We start from the raw sequence: 17,710 nt of genomic DNA, 5'->3' as shown, positions 1-17,710 counted from the left end.
CACATTTTCATCATTTTCTCGACAAATTTATATTTTGAAAATTCACATCGATTTTTAAATTACATTTAATAATTCACAATGATTTTATAATTGATGTACAGCTACTAAAGCCGGATACTCTGAAAAACTGATTGATTGATTGATTGATTGATGTTTTTCCGCCACACTCACCAATTTGTGGTGACGCCCAGTTTTTATTGGTGGAAGAGAGGACCCAGATACATTGTATATGGGAAGAGACCACCGACCTTCCGAAAGTAAACTGGGAAACTTTCTCACTTAACGGCGCGAGCGGGATTCGAACCCGCGCCGAAAGAGGTGAGAGGCTCTGTGATTTTAAGCGCAATGCTCTAACCACTCGGCCATGGAGGCCCCTCTCCGAAAAATAAAAATCCACTCAATTTGCATTGCATAAAGCACGACGCACATCCTCCACTATCCCACTGACCATCACTTAGACATCTCATACAACGGGATCTACCATTATTTGTAAACAGTCAGCCGGAAGTCGTGCGGAAATCCATGCTGTCATGTTGGAGTGTGTAGAGTGTCCTTACTATCTATCGCGTTAACATTGTTTGTGAATTTTCCCAGATGAGGGGCTGTGCTTTGCTCCGAGTGTTTGTCTGTAGTCTGTGTGTGATGAATACCATCAGCTTGGCTTGGAGTGACATCACAGATAAGTTATGCAGAAAACGCACTTCGTAAGTTCTGATGCATCATTGTTTCGTCAGTTATTTAGCATAGAATTCCGTTAATATAATACCTACATATATCATTTTCAGAAAATATTCATCGAAATTCAAAGATTACCGTTTGAAAATAAGGTCAGATAAGATTTATGGACTAAACTTTTTCTTTAAATTTTAGGGTTATGGATGATTCATGTTTAAATAGTGGGGCGCCAAAAGGCATACGTAGAAAATAAATCAAACCATCAATCACTAAATAAGGTTTTTTAAAAACAAAAATCAATACTTAATAAAAAGATCTTATTTGAAGAAAAATTCTAAATAACTACTAGATATACTCAAATTCAAGTCTTAGAACAATAAAATTTAATTCATTCCATCTCTCGGACAGATACACCTATATAAATACGTATGTTCTATCACAGACAGATACACCTATATAAATACGTATGTTTTATCTCTGACAGATACACCTATATAAATACTTAATGTTCTATCTCTCTGTTAGATACACCTATATAAATATGTATGTTCTATCTCTGTCAGATACACCTATATAAATACGTATGTTTTATCTCTGACAGATACACCTATATAAATACGTATGTTTTATCTCTGACAGATACACCTATATAAATACGTATGTTTTATCTCTGACAGATACACCTATATAAATACGTATGTTTTATCTCTGACAGATACACCTATATAAATACGTATGTTTTATCTCTGACAGATACACCTATATAAATACGTATGTTTTATCTCTGACAGATACACCTATATAAATACGTATGTTTTATCTCTGTTAGATACACCTATATAAATACATATGTTTTATCTCTGTTAGATACACCTATATAAATATGTATGTTCTATCTCTGTCAGATACACCTATATAAATACGTATGTTTTATCTCTGACAGATACACCTATATAAATACGTATGTTTTATCTCTGACAGATACACCTATATAAATACGTATGTTTTATCTCTGACAGATACACCTATATAAATACATATGTTCTATCTCTGTCAGATACACCTATATAAATACATATGTTCTATCTCTGTCAGATACACCTATATAAATACGTATGTTCCATCTCTGACAGATACACCTATATAAATACATATGTTCTATCTCTGTCAGATACACCTATATAAATAAGTATGTTCTATCTCTGACAGATACACCTATATAAATACATATGTTCTATCTCTGACAGATACACCTATATAAATACATATGTTCTATCTCTGTCAGATACACCTATATAAATACATATGTTCTATCTCTCTGTTAGATACACCTATATAAATACATATGTTCTATCTCTGTCAGATACACCTATATAAATACATATGTTCTATCTCTGTCAGATACACCTATATAAATACGTATGTTCCATCTCTGACAGATACACCTATATAAATACATATGTTCTATCTCTGTCAGATACACCTATATAAATACATATGTTCTATCTCTGTCAGATACACCTATATAAATACGTATGTTCCATCTCTGACAGATACACCTATATAAATACATATGTTCTATCTCTGTCAGATACACCTATATAAATAAGTATGTTCTATCTCTGACAGATACACCTATATAAATACATATGTTCTATCTCTGTCAGATACACCTATATAAATACATATGTTCTATCTCTGTCAGATACACCTATATAAATACGTATGTTCCATCTCTGACAGATACACCTATATAAATACATATGTTCTATCTCTGTCAGATACACCTATATAAATAAGTATGTTCTATCTCTGACAGATACACCTATATAAATAAGTATGTTCTATCTCTCTGACAGATACACCTATATAAATACGTATGTTTTATCTCTGACAGATACACCTATATAAATAAGTATGTTCTATCTCTGTCAGATACACCTATATAAATACATATGTTCTATCTCTGTCAGATACACCTATATAAATACGTATGTTCTATCTCTGACAGATACACCTATATAAATACATATGTTCTATCTCTGTTAGATACACCTATATAAATACGTATGTTTTATCTCTGTCAGATACACCTATATAAATGAGTATGTTCTATCTCTGACAGATACACCTATATAAATACATATGTTCTATCTCTGTCAGATACACCTATATAAATACATATGTTCTATCTCTGTCAGATACACCTATATAAATACATATGTTCTATCTCTCTGTCAGATACACCTATATAAATACGTATGTTCTATCTCTCTGACAGATACACCTATATAAATACGTATGTTTTATCTCTGACAGATACACCTATATAAATGAGTATGTTCTATCTCTGTCAGATACACCTATATAAATTGGTAATATGTTCTATCTCTGACAGATACACCTATATAAATTCGTATGAAGGTTACATTTCCTGTCCTTACTACCAACAAACCTGTAACGGCTGGTTCCTGAGCAGAAGATGCCAAATATACCTGAAGTAAGCTAACACATTCTGATTATTGGTCGTCCGTTGTTTTGTTGCTTTCTTTTGGTTTTGTCTTTTCTGATCACTATTACATCCGGTTCTCTTCTCCTGCAGGTACACTCTCTGTCCGCGTCGAATGACACGGGTGGATGTGGCCTATCGGAGCCTACTGGTGTGTTGTCCTGGTTACGTGGGGCTGACGAACGGAACCTGTCTGAGGGGTAAGACGGGGATACGTCAGAAAAGGAAGTCGGATTACTTTGTACCATTTTGCTTAATTTAAACTTCTGAATACATTTGAAAAACAATTGAATATCCTTCCATTTACAGATTCTTGAGGGGATCTGCGTTAGAATGGGTCCTCAGTACCCCTTGTATGTTGTAAGAGGCGACTAAATGGGGGCAGTCCTTCGGATGAGACTGCAAAATCCGAGACCCCGTAAAACATATACATCTATCGCTGTGAAGCCACACTGACCCCAATTTGAGAGACATTTTATAACAAATACGAGTTTACACCACATGCGGATGCTGATAATTTCTATATTTGTTTTCATGAAGATAGAATAGTATTTCCTTGCTGAACGTTAATTCCTAGGTTGGCCTCCCACCTCTCACCAGGTCAAGGGCTAATCCTGAATCTATGTTATTGAGTATGATTTTATTTCAATTTGCAATATTGTAGCTTAGGGGTTTTATCCTATGCTGGTGTTTTGTCATATTTGACAAATTGCGGAGTGTTCAGGTTTTTTTCATGTAAAAGCTTGTAGATATACACATGTACTACAACCGCCTCATCACCCTGAGGGTCAGGGTTTCCGCAAATGTTACATAATCTGGATGGATATTGTTAATCGATAAAAGATGGTCGATTATCTAAATGACCACAGCACAACATAATGTGGTAAGCGATTGACGTGGCGAGGGATTCTGAAGTGGTTGAACAATGTTTCATTATTTCTCCATCACTGCTCATTGTGTGGAAACACCCCACAATTTAATTTGACACAAGTGAATGATTTTACCCGGGTATATTTTGCCAAGTTGGAAATACATACATCTGGTGGTTTTCAAGAAGAAACCGAAAATAATTTTTTTTAGACAGATTGGGTGATTTAACTAAAACGAGTATGACTTTAATGCTGTCTTTTAACAGACTGTACAGAAGGTAAATATGGCAACGAATGTCAACACGACTGTAATTGTCCAGTTCATGCCTACACTGGCTGTGATATTGACACCGGAAACTGCACGTGTCTCCCCGGCTGGACAGGAAGAAGCTGCAATCAAGGTATGAGACTCACAGACCGTGATATCACGGTAACAAGGATTAAGAAGATTAGAATGCTAATGATGTTTATAACATACACGCTTATAACAAATTCACGCTTATAATGAACACTCTTACATGTATAACAATTTCACGCTTATATGAACACCCTTATAACGAACACGCTTATAATGAACACGCTTATGATGAACAATCTTATAACAAATTCACGCTTGTATTGAACACTCATATGACGATTTCACGCTCATAACGATTTCACGCTTTTGATGAACAATCTTATAAAAATTTCACCCTTATAATGAACACGCTTATAACAAATTCACGCTTGTATCGAACACTCATCTGACGATTTCACGCTCATAACGATTTCAAGCTTATAATGAACACCTTTATAATGAACAAGTTTATAATGATTTCACATTTATAACGATTTGAGGCTTACAATGAACACGCCTATAATGAATTCACGCTTAAAATGAACACTCTTATAACAATTTCACGCTTATACAATGAACACGCTTATAACGAATGCACGCTTATAATGATTTCACGCTTATAACAATTTAACGCTTATAATGAACACATTTATAATGAACAAAGTCCTATAACGAATTCACTTTTATTGTGAAGTGATGAACTGACCTTAGAGGTTCGCTATAACCGTGTTTTACTGTATTATTTACAATCCGTGTATGGGTCAACATTTCTATCCTAGTCATTTCAATTAATTGCAATCTATAGACTTTTTACCGCCTTTATTTTCTGCAAATAATGTTTGGGAATTTCATTGGTTGGTTTGCATTGCAATTGATGATAAAAAGAAAAAAATATTCAATGAATAAATGATAGTTATTTGAAGCGTCTGGATAGTGTATCTAATTAATACAAATTAAATTCATTTTTCAAATAGAATAATTGTTCACCTCATACATGCTTATGACTATTTTTATACAATGAAGGGTGTTTACAAACAGAATATAGATAAATGGAATGCAGTGCACATCATATTCTTTCGTTATAATTGTATAAGTAATTTTCATTGTAAAGAGTGTACGTATTAGGCATATTTTATTTGGGGAAGGATGCAACCCCTTTTTCCTGACAACGAACATACTGTGAACTAACCTTTATTCGCGTGCGAGAAAATTTCGCGAGATTGGAGAGAATCTCATCGTCGCGTATATTTCTCGTCGTAAACCAGTCCTTGAATGTCGGTCAATGTTAATAAAAATGTTTGATCGCGCAGTTTAGCACAAGTGAATCGCGAAATGAAGTACCCGCGAATAATAGTTGGTTTACAGTATCCTTATTTGATATAGCAAAATGAATACACCAGACTAATGACCTCTCCACATTTTACTGACTGTAACGTTTATAAAGAAGAGAAAAATACTAGTAGAATTGGTGGAGTATTGAGGAGAATCAAGAAAATCATATTCATTTAGCAAAGTAAACTTCTTGTACTTTAACACCACCCCTTTTTTTGTGAAATCAGTGGTAAGTTAACTTTTATAAAGTGAACATTTTTCATATTTTCAGATTTGAAGCGGTGAAACTACTAAAAAAGTTTTATAATCTTTAACGTTGTACATGTGAAATTTAATTCGTGGAAGGAAATAACCACTTTTAAAATGAATATTATTGAAAATATTAGAAACAAGTTTTCTCGAGACAGTTTGTCACTTTCACTACAAATACACACTCAGTCTCACGCCACACATGCATTGAGAAAAGCTACCATCAACATACAAAATTTTAATATGATAGGCAAGTTTCTTCAAGATGTGCAACGTCACGGAAAAGAGGGAATGCAAAGAAGTAATAATTATTCGATTGATTGATTGTATCTTCCTTAACGTCTCGCTCGATAATTTTTCACTCTTATGGAGACGTCATCAAGACCAGTGAAGGGCTTCAAATTTAGACCTATGCTCGGCACTTACGGCCATTGAGCAGTGAGGGTTCTTAAGCGTGCCACACCTACTGTGACACGGGACATCCGTTTTTTAAGGTCATCTCCGAGGACCCGTGATATTCACACCTGATGCCGAGCATTTGGCGATGGAACTATCACTACCCGTTTTAACGACTTTGGGTCTGTCGCGGCCGGGATTCGAACCCTGGCCTACCGCATGCGGGGCGAACGCTCTAACCTCTCGGCCAATTAATTATTCGAGGCCAAGTATATCGATCGATAGGAAAAACGTGCATTGTGTATTGTCTGCTGTTCTGTTTTAGAATTAAGGGATCATTCTTAGTCGAAGCTATATATCGATCGATCGGACACATGTGAACTGTGTATATACATGTACTACTGTGGTACTGCGTCTGAAGAAAGGTGAAGATAACGAACAGTGATCGATCTCATAAATCCAATAATCAATACAAAATAGATAGTTGGGCAAACATGGACCCCAGGGTACACTAGAGGTGGGATCAGGTGCCTAGGAGGAGTAAGCATCCCCTGGCGACCGGTCACACCCGCCGAGAGCCCTATATCTTGATCAGGTAAACGGAGTTATCCGTAGTCAAAATCAGTGTGCCACGAACGGTCTAACAATCGGTATAAAACACGCCAGACAGCATTTGACCCAGTGATAGATTGTATTGGCAAACCAGATCGTTATAATGACCATGGAAGCGAAATGCTGACTTTAAACGAGACTGTTGAAATCCCCGTATCATCAACTTGTTTCTCAGTAGTTTGCCTCGATTTAAAAACTGACCATACGCAGGACAAACTCTTGCGTATCGAATCAGTTGAGAGATATAAACATCATATGCAGGTGATAATGGAATATAGCTACATGAGTATGGGAAGTTGACGATGGAGAAGCTGAAATCACCCCGTTTGTCATAAAGTTGAGTTGTTATTTTGACTAGCTTGTTAGACTAGCTGCATTCTTGTTAGCAAATGTATTTAAAATATTTTGGTACTCAAGTAAAAGTTTATCAATGACGTAAGATAAATGCGAGAATTGTTTTATATGTTCCCAGAATGCCGCATTATGAAACCCAAGCAACGCATTACCTCTGGACAGCATTACGTCAGTACTATTGCTATTGTAACTATTGTAATCGTAGCAGCGAGCGTCGCGACGAGCTCGCTCCAATGACTTCATCAGCTGAAAAAAATGAGTATTACTCGTAATGTTTCTGGAAAAATGTCGCCATCACTATGGTATACTTCATGGAGAACAACCCCGTAGATAAGACAAATAAATAGCTTGGAAAGTAGCGCTAACACAAACGTTTTCGAATTCCAGACAAGCTTTCCCATACCTTCCTACTTTTGCTTGGTTTGAAAGTCCACATTTCATATGACGTCACAAAGCACTGTTACATCGATTGCGTTATATTTTATGTAAACTAGATGAAACCCCATGCAAGCGCTGGAAATCACAATTAAATACATGTAATATTGCATAGAGGAAGGACTTTTTAAATGCGTATTTGAATTGTTGTGCACATGAATTGAATGAACGATATTTTTACTTCAAATAAATTCAAAAACAATTTTTGAATTATTGCGTGCATTAGATAAGTTATATTTATTGATACCACATACATAAAGTAAATAAAACTTGATTATTAGGAAGTCACTTGGAGCTCCAAATCAAATGTTCCTTATGTAACAGAAATGAACATATATATTGTAATTTCTCATGTACATTTGTACATCATTATGTGGACTTTAACTTGTACCTTAAAGCTGACATGAATTAATAAATATAGTATAATTCTATATGTCCGCCATATTTCTTTGCTAATCCGTCATATTAGTTGGATATTCTATTGTTATATGTATCAGGGTTCGCATGGTATATAAGGGGACAAGTTTTGCTACGCTTCATTTCACATCAGTGTCTTCGATTTACCTGTGCGGGTAGCTTCGACAGGTAACACGTACATCTCCGATACTAATTTATAGGACATCAAGAAGAAATGAAATCACGTTTTGAAACACCATGCAGTGCTCAAAATTACAATAAACATATCGTACAGTAGTAAATCATTCTAAAAGCTTTGGATAAATAAATATAGAATGTCTTTTCTTTACGTGAATGTGCGTGCATTTGCAATAAATATGTCAAAACTATACAAAAACGCGGAGAAATATTTCATTTATTATCTAGATCTATTGATGAAACGGAATAAGCAAAGGGTATAAAATCTATACCATTCACACTTACTTCAAGCAAAATGCAAATACATAAATGCTACTGTACGTATAAAGAAGACATGGTCATGTACGCTCGTCATGAAAAAGCATCGAATGCGGATGACTATTTACCTGGGTCTACTCGTAATATCTGTAAAGGACCGAGGATGTACAAATGTACGTGTACACTTGTCGAAAATACTCAAAGTAGTAGTAAAACTCCCTTTATTAGCATAATCCACGAAACAAAACGATACACTCCATTTGTATTCCAACAGTAAACAACATTGTCCATTGTACAGACTGCGACACACTTAGCCCGTGCCGATCAGCTATCTTCAATCAGGGGAAGTATCAGAGTAGAATAGTTACCCTGTATTGTGCATGAATCCTTATACTGTATGATTTACTTGTCAGAGTATTGCAGATTTATAAATCAGGATATCATTTAGGTACATAAATCCTTTGTACAAAGATAATTTGCATATACAACACTGCATGAGTGTATGGAGAGAGAGAGAGAGAGAGAGAGAGAGAGAGAGAGAGAGAGAGAGATTCAAACGATGATCTTGTAATAATCGCGCTCTTATTAAGACAAATGATATCGTTAATTCAATATAAGAGAACAGTAACTCAATATTGCTCTCATTAATTGATAATACAGATTTATTTGATTCATTTAAAGCACGCAATAATTAAAAATTAAACGTATCTTTAAATAATGTTATTTTCAATTACTTCATTTTATGCTAATTCGGCGCTCAATAGATCTTATATATCTATGCCATTTTGCTTTATTACATTCTGCGTTGAACTCGACGCAAATTGTAGTAATGCAAAATGTAATAATTGAGAGTTTATCATATGCGTAGTTATCAAGCACATAGAATTGCTTTTTTATTTAAACATATTTTATTGAGAAGCTCAACAGGATTGGGCAACAGGCATAGCCTATGTAGGCCCTCTCCCAAATACAAAGGTCAAGTACAAAGTACTTAGAATCAAGGGGAGGGGACAAGAGTGTCTGTCCCCCACCTTTGATAACAATATCCATTTTTTTTTCTAATGTTTTCCGCCACACTCAACAATTTTTCAGCTATCTGGTGGCACCCAGTTTTTGTTGGTGGAAGAGAGAAACCAGATACAATGTACCTGGGAAGAGACCACCGACCTTCCGAAAGTAAACTGGGAAACTTTCTCACTAACCGGCGCGAGCGGGTTTCGAACCCGCGCCGACAGAAGTGAGAGGCCGTTATTTTGTAATGCAAGTAAAAAATATATTGGGTGACAACGAACCCAACCCCCCAACCCCCCCAAACTTGACCCCAGCTTGAAAGTTCTGATATAATAGTAGAAGACACACACCACCACCAATTAAGAAAATGAAGATATTATGAGGCACTCATAGTAGAGGACTCTAACCACCCCATCCCACCCCCAATGATGGAAGAAAATGAAGAGTAGGGGGAAATTATTGAGGCAGTCAAAGTAAAAGACTCTTTTAACCCTTCATCCCCACTTTAGGACTTTGAACATCGGATAAAACATCTTGGTTTGTTTGGGTTTTTTGTTTTATTTTATTGCTGTTTTCGTTCATCTTTTTAAATTATTATTTTGAATGGCAAGAAATTTTGAAGAATCCAATTTTCCATTTTTTTCATCCTGTTGTACCCCCCCCCCCCCCCCCCCCCCATGAAAAATGACGATACATGTCTGGTTATTACATGTACATTTTACTTTTCAACACATACATGCATACTAATTGTATGGTGTAGAATTGCACCCTTTACCAAGTTTTCCTTCATTTACACAGTGTAAGGAATGGTAAACCAAAATCACAAAACATAATGCATAAAGGCCAAGATAGTTTTAAGCGTAGTAACTTCATTCACGAATACATAAATACATGTATTCAGAAAAATCGCATGCATGCATTGCAGGACTATAGCATGTGTGTTTTAACGTTTCTGTAACATGCCATAATGATTATTTTCATTTCGTAGATCTGACGCAATGGATATATTCTGAAAATAGACATACCGCTGTACGTCGAAATTTCATATCCAAATGTATTCGATAAGATGTTAGTATTCATAAATCAGTAAAATTCGTGTTGAGGTTTTATTTGATATGATACAGTGTCAATCTACTGTAATGCATTAGTAGGATATGCAAAAGGCAAGAGTATAAATATTTTCTAGTATCGATATCTATATGATCACGAAAAAACATCATATAATTTGTATCCGGATTCATATGCCGATTTAGATATCAATAAAAACAAAGCTGCATAGTTTGGGGGAGGGGGTTCTAATGAGTCTGATGAAATTAAAAGAAGGAACCCCACATTTGCATTCAAACTAGATGTACTTCAAAATTAATTCATTTCTGCTCTGACTGAAAGCATGATTCTAAATTCGGGAACGAATCTTGCATACAAAATAATTAATAGGGGAACACATAAATTCGAGCTCCTTTGGAATTTAATAAAATGCAGATATGCTCCTTTCTTTCAACACGAATTGATATGTTGTTTCAGGCACGTATACAGGGGGTTGGGGTGGGCAGGGAGGCTGGGCTGGTCTGCTCTCCCCACTTTTTTGACAATTTACTTTTTCCCGTTATTCTAACATACAAAGTCAGTATTTTCTACATGCAGTTTAAACTGGTATATATATATTTTTTAAATTTGTAATGAATTCAATTATAAGCATCAACTCCTGTAAGTTTTTAATATATTGTCAATAACAAATTTTTAAATAGCTGGAATTTTTTAATGCTTGTAAGCTTGCCATTATATCAGTGATCAATTTTCTTTCCTTCTGTGAAATGATATTGTACATCGAAGTAGGACAGTCTCTCTCTCTCTCTCTCTCTCTCTCTCTCTCTCTCTCTCTCTCTCTCCTGTTCAATCAATGAATATGGACATACAGAGACCGTAAATAATTATGTGGTTCCCAATGAAACAATAAAACTATATTTTCGTTTATACATTTCCTTTTATATGTGTCTTTGTGTAATCAACTGTTTATTATGGATTGCAAATGTAATACCCGCATTTTTAAACAGATGTATATTTTCGATCATTATTCCCTTATTTGTATATCCAAATTTGTATATGATCATCGATAAATTTTGAATTGAGCACGCAATATATCCAACCAGATACTCAATGTATATGATTAGATTCCCGGTTTCTATCAACTGCAAAACCTCGACCAGGCAAGCATTCAATGCAGGAAAAAATTTCGACTCTGACATCTCCCCTGATTGAAGACACCCTATTTGGCACGGGTGAAGTGTGTCGCAGTCTGTATAATGGAATGACAACGTGTTGTAAAGTTCTAACGAGATACAAATGGAGTTTATCATTTTGTTTCGTGGATTTATCAGAATAAAGAGAATCTAATATTTTCGGTAAGTGCACATCTCCGATACCTGTTGAATAGACGTCCGTATTTGATACGGTGTTTTTTGTGGCGAATATGCCATGTGCATTACATATTATGCATATGGCATGGACCTGTATTTTGCAAGAATTGATATAAATAATATATTTTATGCTCTTTGCTTATTCCATTCTATCAGTATGTAATTGGCAAATGATTTCTTCGCATTTATTTCATAAGAAACTGCAAATACTTGCTTGCACTTGCAAGTATGCAAGAAAAACTTGTTTGTGCATTTTTTTTTCTAAATTATCTAATCTTTCGGAATGTTGCATTGGTATACAATAAATATTTTGTAATTTTGAGCAAAGCATAATGTTTTAAAATGTGATTATATTTGTTTCGCATTTCCCTATATATTACTATCGGAGATGTGCACTGGTCGAGTCCACCTAGAAAAATCACTCAGGTGTGACAATCACATTTGGGGTATATACGGGTAGAGTAAATTAGGCTACCTGAGAGAAATATGGCGGATAAGATGAAAAAGGTGTACGTATTTATTAATTCATGTCAGCTTTAAAGGAGAAGGCTTTTATTGGCACTGCATGCTGCCTAATCCTTCTTATGTTATGCATAATAAAATACTGTTTAATAAAGAAACAACATCAACAAACAAATGATCTTTCTCCGTATTGAAAATTAGATAAGGATTTTACGAATGCATTTGTAATCCGTCATGCCGAATAGTTGACCAAATACAAAATGAACGGTCGTTCATAATTTCAAAATTTGAAACTCAGTATTGCGAATGTGTTTATAATGGTAGTTTTTGTCCAGTGTGACAATTTAAGGGCAAAATTATGAATACACATCGCTTCTTCTCGTCAAACGCAATGATTGAAAACATAATGCACTAAATGAATGACAAACAGAAAAACTGATATTTTGTAAACAGTGGCCTAGCTGATTTCTTGGACATTGTCAAGTAGTGTACAACCTAATTTCGGTAAAAGGTTTTAACTTTAAAGTTATAAGGCGCGAACTTCCCAGAACAGTCCCGGACTATTTGATATCTGACATATTGGACAGTTATCGACTTATTTTCACGATCGCTATCATCACAAAACATGTTCAACCAAAATAAAAACTTTTTTGTGTTTATCCATGTGTTTGTACATATCAGTAACTGTTAAGAAATTATTACAAACAGCGACTTCTATAATCACGGAAAAAATTAAGAACATCGAAAATATCAGATTAATATCGTAATTAAAAATTCATCAATGTGTCAGATCGTTGGTCTCGGGAGGGGGAGGGTGACCTTCGTTGAATGAGATGTATGTAAGTAATAAAAATATAAACCTTAATAAAATGAAAAATATGGGTCTAGTCAAAACTATTATAAGGAAAACCAACACTGAACACGTACACAATCTTAAGCTGATCATGTTGTAAACCAATCACAACTTCTCGGCTTGCCAGAAAGGCCCGATAATGTGCGATTGGCTGTATGATGTTGCCATGTCCTGGGTGCTTCGTGCTGGAAGGCTGCTTCAGCACTAGAATCACGGATTGAAGAAACGAACAGGCATATTTTATTTATTTAACAATTATCAAAACTTATTTCTTCTGTACGATCAGAATCAAGCATCGATAAACAACGGATTTACTTCATATCGTATTACCATAAGTTGTCATTAAAAAAAACCTGGCTTAGATCTGCCACTTTACTCTCATTTTTGCTATTTCGGGGTATTTTATCGAAAAGGAAAGTAGGTTTTTAATTAATTTTACGATATTTTATTGTAGCTTACGGACTTCACCTCACATATGAAACAATATTAAAGGTGTAAGCAGTAACCCTGGAGCAAGCGTTGCGGAATTTATTGGCAAAATTTGTTAATTTATAAGTATAGATATATATCACTAAAAATGGCCACCGACACGAACAATACTAGTATGCAATTGTCAAATCATATATCGCTATACTATATAGCTGGGACGATTAAACAATATCGCAATAGCTTTCTTTTATTTTAAGAATATTTATCTATGAATCAACTTTTCAGTCTGTCCTGAAGGGTGGTTTGGCTCAAACTGTGACAGTAAATGCCTGTGTCAGAATAACGCCACGTGTCGTCCGATAGATGGCGCTTGTAACTGCACGACTCCTGGCTGGACAGGGGAATTTTGTCATAGAGGTAATCGTGCCATAGCAGGTTGAACAAGTATATGTAAACAAGCAGTGTATTTATGTAAACAAGCAGTGTATTTATGTAAACAGGCAGTGTATTTATGTAAACAAGCAGTGTATTTACAATTTTATTTTCTGTACTGTACAATTGTTAAATCATCTGAAAATGTAATCTAATGCAATGTAGGGAATTTTTTGTTTTGTGTTTTGTTTGTCCTTCTGTGATAAACTTTCCTACATTCGTATATTTCAGACTGTCCCTCCACAAAATATGGACAGCGCTGTCTGGAAAACTGCACATGCAGTGCTAACCAAACCTGCAACCCCATTGACGGTTCCTGCACGTGCATTGCCGGCAAAATGGGAACGAATTGCACCGAAGGTGAAGGAATACTCACGATGATATCAGGTGGATTTCGACTTCAACTGGCACATTTAAAATAATATCCGTGTAAGATTACATATTTTGTTTTAGGGTGTCCTGTATTTAGATTTGGACTGGATTGTTCCAAGACCTGCTCATGTGTACATTCTACCGGATGTGACGCAGTTAGTGGAGAATGTTTCTGTGAAGCAGGATTCTCTGGCAAAAAGTGTGATGAAGGTTTGTCACTGGTTACTCTTACATTATAAATACCACACAGCGGCTTAATCACACCACTCCCAAAACATATCCTACCACTGTAGGTGCTGTTAAAATCGCCATTTTACAACGTCCAGAAACCAAAAGAAGCCTATAGTTTTTGCTTTATTCTAGTTTGTAAAGCCGGAACGTACGGAGTGAATTGTAATGGAACGTGTAACTGTACGGATGCTGAGGTGTGCGACCCTGAGACAGGAGAATGTGTCTCAAGTAAGTATATCACACTGCAAGCTGTAAGACAGTACAGTAATTTTTCAATTACTAATTAGAATTCTACAATACAGTTTGAAACCAATTACTCTCTCTGAGGCACACGTACTCTCTCTCTCTCTCTCTCTCTCTCTCTCTCTCTCTCTCTCGCCCATTAAAATACACATTGATGAGTATCCGTCTATCTCATAAAATTCCTGATCATTTCCATGATCCACAAACACTCGAACCAGTAAACTATATCATTAGTCAATATAATAATACAAAAGTACATTTCACTTTGATTGGGGATCCGGGTTAGAATAGGTCCTCAGTACCCCTTGCTTGTCGTAGAAAGCAACTAAATGGGGCGGTCCTTTTGATGAGACCGCAAAAACCGTGGCCCCGTGTTACAGCAGGTGTGGTACGATAAAGATCTCTTCCCTGTTCAAAGACAATAAGCACCGAGCATAGGATGAAACTTTGCAGACATTCACCGGCTATGACGTCTCCATAGAAGTGAAATATTCTCGAGAGAGACGTTAAATTCAATCAATCAATCAATTGATTGAATATAAGTGATCTACGTGTGCCGGAGTCTGTATAATGAATTGATACAGATTTTACTGTCTTTCATCTTTGTATATTGTGATTTTGTTTTAAATAAACGGATAAAAAGAGAGGACGTCTTCGATGTATAGACTCCTTTCCGTTACAGTAAATATAGTCCTAGGTAAACAGTCGTCCGCGGTCAATGCCTATTCTCGGTTATTCCTATTTTTATGTATCAGCATTGTTTGTGATTTTATATCTATTACGTTTTCTAACTATTTCATGTTATCATATGATAATGATAAATGATTTTTCACTCGTTTGCTACATAGTTTTCACATGTGTATTGCATAGGAGTGCACGCACGAATAAAAAATCCACGTTTTCGACAGATATTTTTAAGATACGAATTTTCGATATTTTTATTATCCTTTGAGCATATACATGACATACAGGGGATACTTACTCCTCCTAGACACCTGATCCCAGCTCTGGTGTATCCAGGGGTCCGTGTTTGCCCAACTCTCTATTTTGTATTGCTTATAGAAGTTATGAGATTGATCACTGTTCGTTATCTTCACCTTTCATACATTTCATGTGTTTTCATATCCAATACATTACTACCGGAGATCTGCACTGTTAAAATCAAGCTAGAAAATCACCAAGGTGTAACAAATAATGGGTAGAATAAGACATGGTATCTCAAAGAAATATGGCGGACATTCGCGTTAGTCTGATATATTTGTGTCTATTTGCGATGTCAATAGAAACTATTGTGGTTCCGCTATGGGGTCATAGTTTGTTCACTGTGGGCGACTTCGTTTCGTACCCGGGTTACCAGAGTTGCAATCAAACGGAGAGTTTCAATTATTATGACGTATTGTGACATTTGAACTCTACCCAATACTAACCCTGCCTTCTACGAGAGTTAGTGTGGTAGAGATATGTCGATCTTGTAATGATAGTGTGTATGTGTCAGTTTCCAAACGATGGATGTGATTGGCTGGAGTGTTATACATGGGAGTAAGAAAGAACATTGGAAATTTATCGTACTAAATAGGTACGTCCTCGGGTACGAACCGAGGTGTCGCCCCCAAATAAATAAAGCTTTCATGCAAGTTTTGCTGACCCCTTAGGTCTATTATAATGTTTTTATTTAAACTAGATTACGGAATCTTTTGTAAGGAAAATTGATTGGATTTATAACCAGCTTTTGTTTTATTATAGGATGTGTTTGCCACGAAAAGGGTACTGTAAACTGCCACACCTTGTATAACTCGTGCAAGTGCTTGCCCAATCACAATCATATTTGTCATGCTGAAACTGTGATTCAAGAGGAAAGGTGTAGAGGTAAATCCGAGTTTACAATCCATGCTCTTGCCCTTCTTGTAAATTGTGTATCTTTGTTTTACGTCTCATTCGAAAAAAATTTCCTCATGTAGATACATCATCAGTCAGATTGAGACGTCATCAGTCAGGTTGAGACATCATCAGTCAGGTTGAGAAGTCATCAGTCAGGTTGAGACATCATCAGTCAGATTGAGACATCATCAGTCAGGTTGAGACGTAATCAGTCAGATTGAGACGGTATCAGTCAGATTGAGACGGTATCAGTCAGATTGAGACGTCACAAGTCAGATTGAGACGGCATCAGTCATATTGAGGGTTCTTTATCAAACTAACGCTTGTCAGAACATACGATCTCAGTTTTTTAAAGGCCTCATCAACAAGATGTCTGACTTCTAAATGTCGTGCGATTGACAACGGAGCAATATTTATACATCATGTATTATGTCTTAAGGCGGAAGCGGCCAAGACAGGAGAGGGGCTCGAGCCCATGATTGTCTGGTCACGAAGAGGTTTAGCATGTCATTTTATGAAAATAAGCTACATTTCTGTTGTACAGACGTGTGTGAATGTGTGTCACTGGACAGTACTTGTTGTGTTTCAAATTCATCCAGATGTCGCTGTAGGGACGGCTGGACAGGTCCAAAATGTTCTAAAGGTAAATAATGTTCTAAATTTAAAAGCCACATAGGCGACGAAATTGTTTTGCTAAATTAAAACACTTAGCACATTAAGTAAACAGAATATCAGTTAGATTCTTCTAAATTGGAATCACAA

General features: G+C 35.8%; 1 protein-coding gene across 2 annotated transcripts in view; it reads left to right on the top strand.

The window, feature by feature from the left end:
• The first annotated feature begins 529 nt into the window (after nt 1-529).
• LOC125683473 (protein draper-like) overlaps nt 530-17,710 on the top strand; it is a 22,473-nt gene continuing 5,292 nt past the window's right edge. The window contains exons 1-11 of one of the 2 annotated variants that reach the window (XM_048924671.2): nt 530-704; nt 786-827; nt 3,074-3,175; nt 3,278-3,384; nt 4,320-4,454; nt 14,078-14,209; nt 14,456-14,584; nt 14,678-14,806; nt 14,960-15,055; nt 16,814-16,936; nt 17,493-17,591. In XM_048924671.2, the coding sequence (XP_048780628.2) occupies nt 595-704; nt 786-827; nt 3,074-3,175; nt 3,278-3,384; nt 4,320-4,454; nt 14,078-14,209; nt 14,456-14,584; nt 14,678-14,806; nt 14,960-15,055; nt 16,814-16,936; nt 17,493-17,591 (1,204 nt within the window). In that variant the 5' untranslated portion in view covers nt 530-594. The remainder of the gene's footprint in view (nt 705-785; nt 828-3,073; nt 3,176-3,277; nt 3,385-4,319; nt 4,455-14,077; nt 14,210-14,455; nt 14,585-14,677; nt 14,807-14,959; nt 15,056-16,813; nt 16,937-17,492; nt 17,592-17,710) is intronic. The other variant, XM_048924672.2, reaches the window with a different exon arrangement.

The sequence above is a fragment of the Ostrea edulis genome, chromosome 6, assembly GCF_947568905.1.
Source record: "Ostrea edulis chromosome 6, xbOstEdul1.1, whole genome shotgun sequence".
NCBI lineage: Eukaryota > Metazoa > Mollusca > Bivalvia > Ostreida > Ostreidae > Ostrea > Ostrea edulis.
The sequence above is the reverse complement of the archived record's forward strand: the minus strand, read 5'-3'. Positions and strand labels throughout refer to the sequence as shown.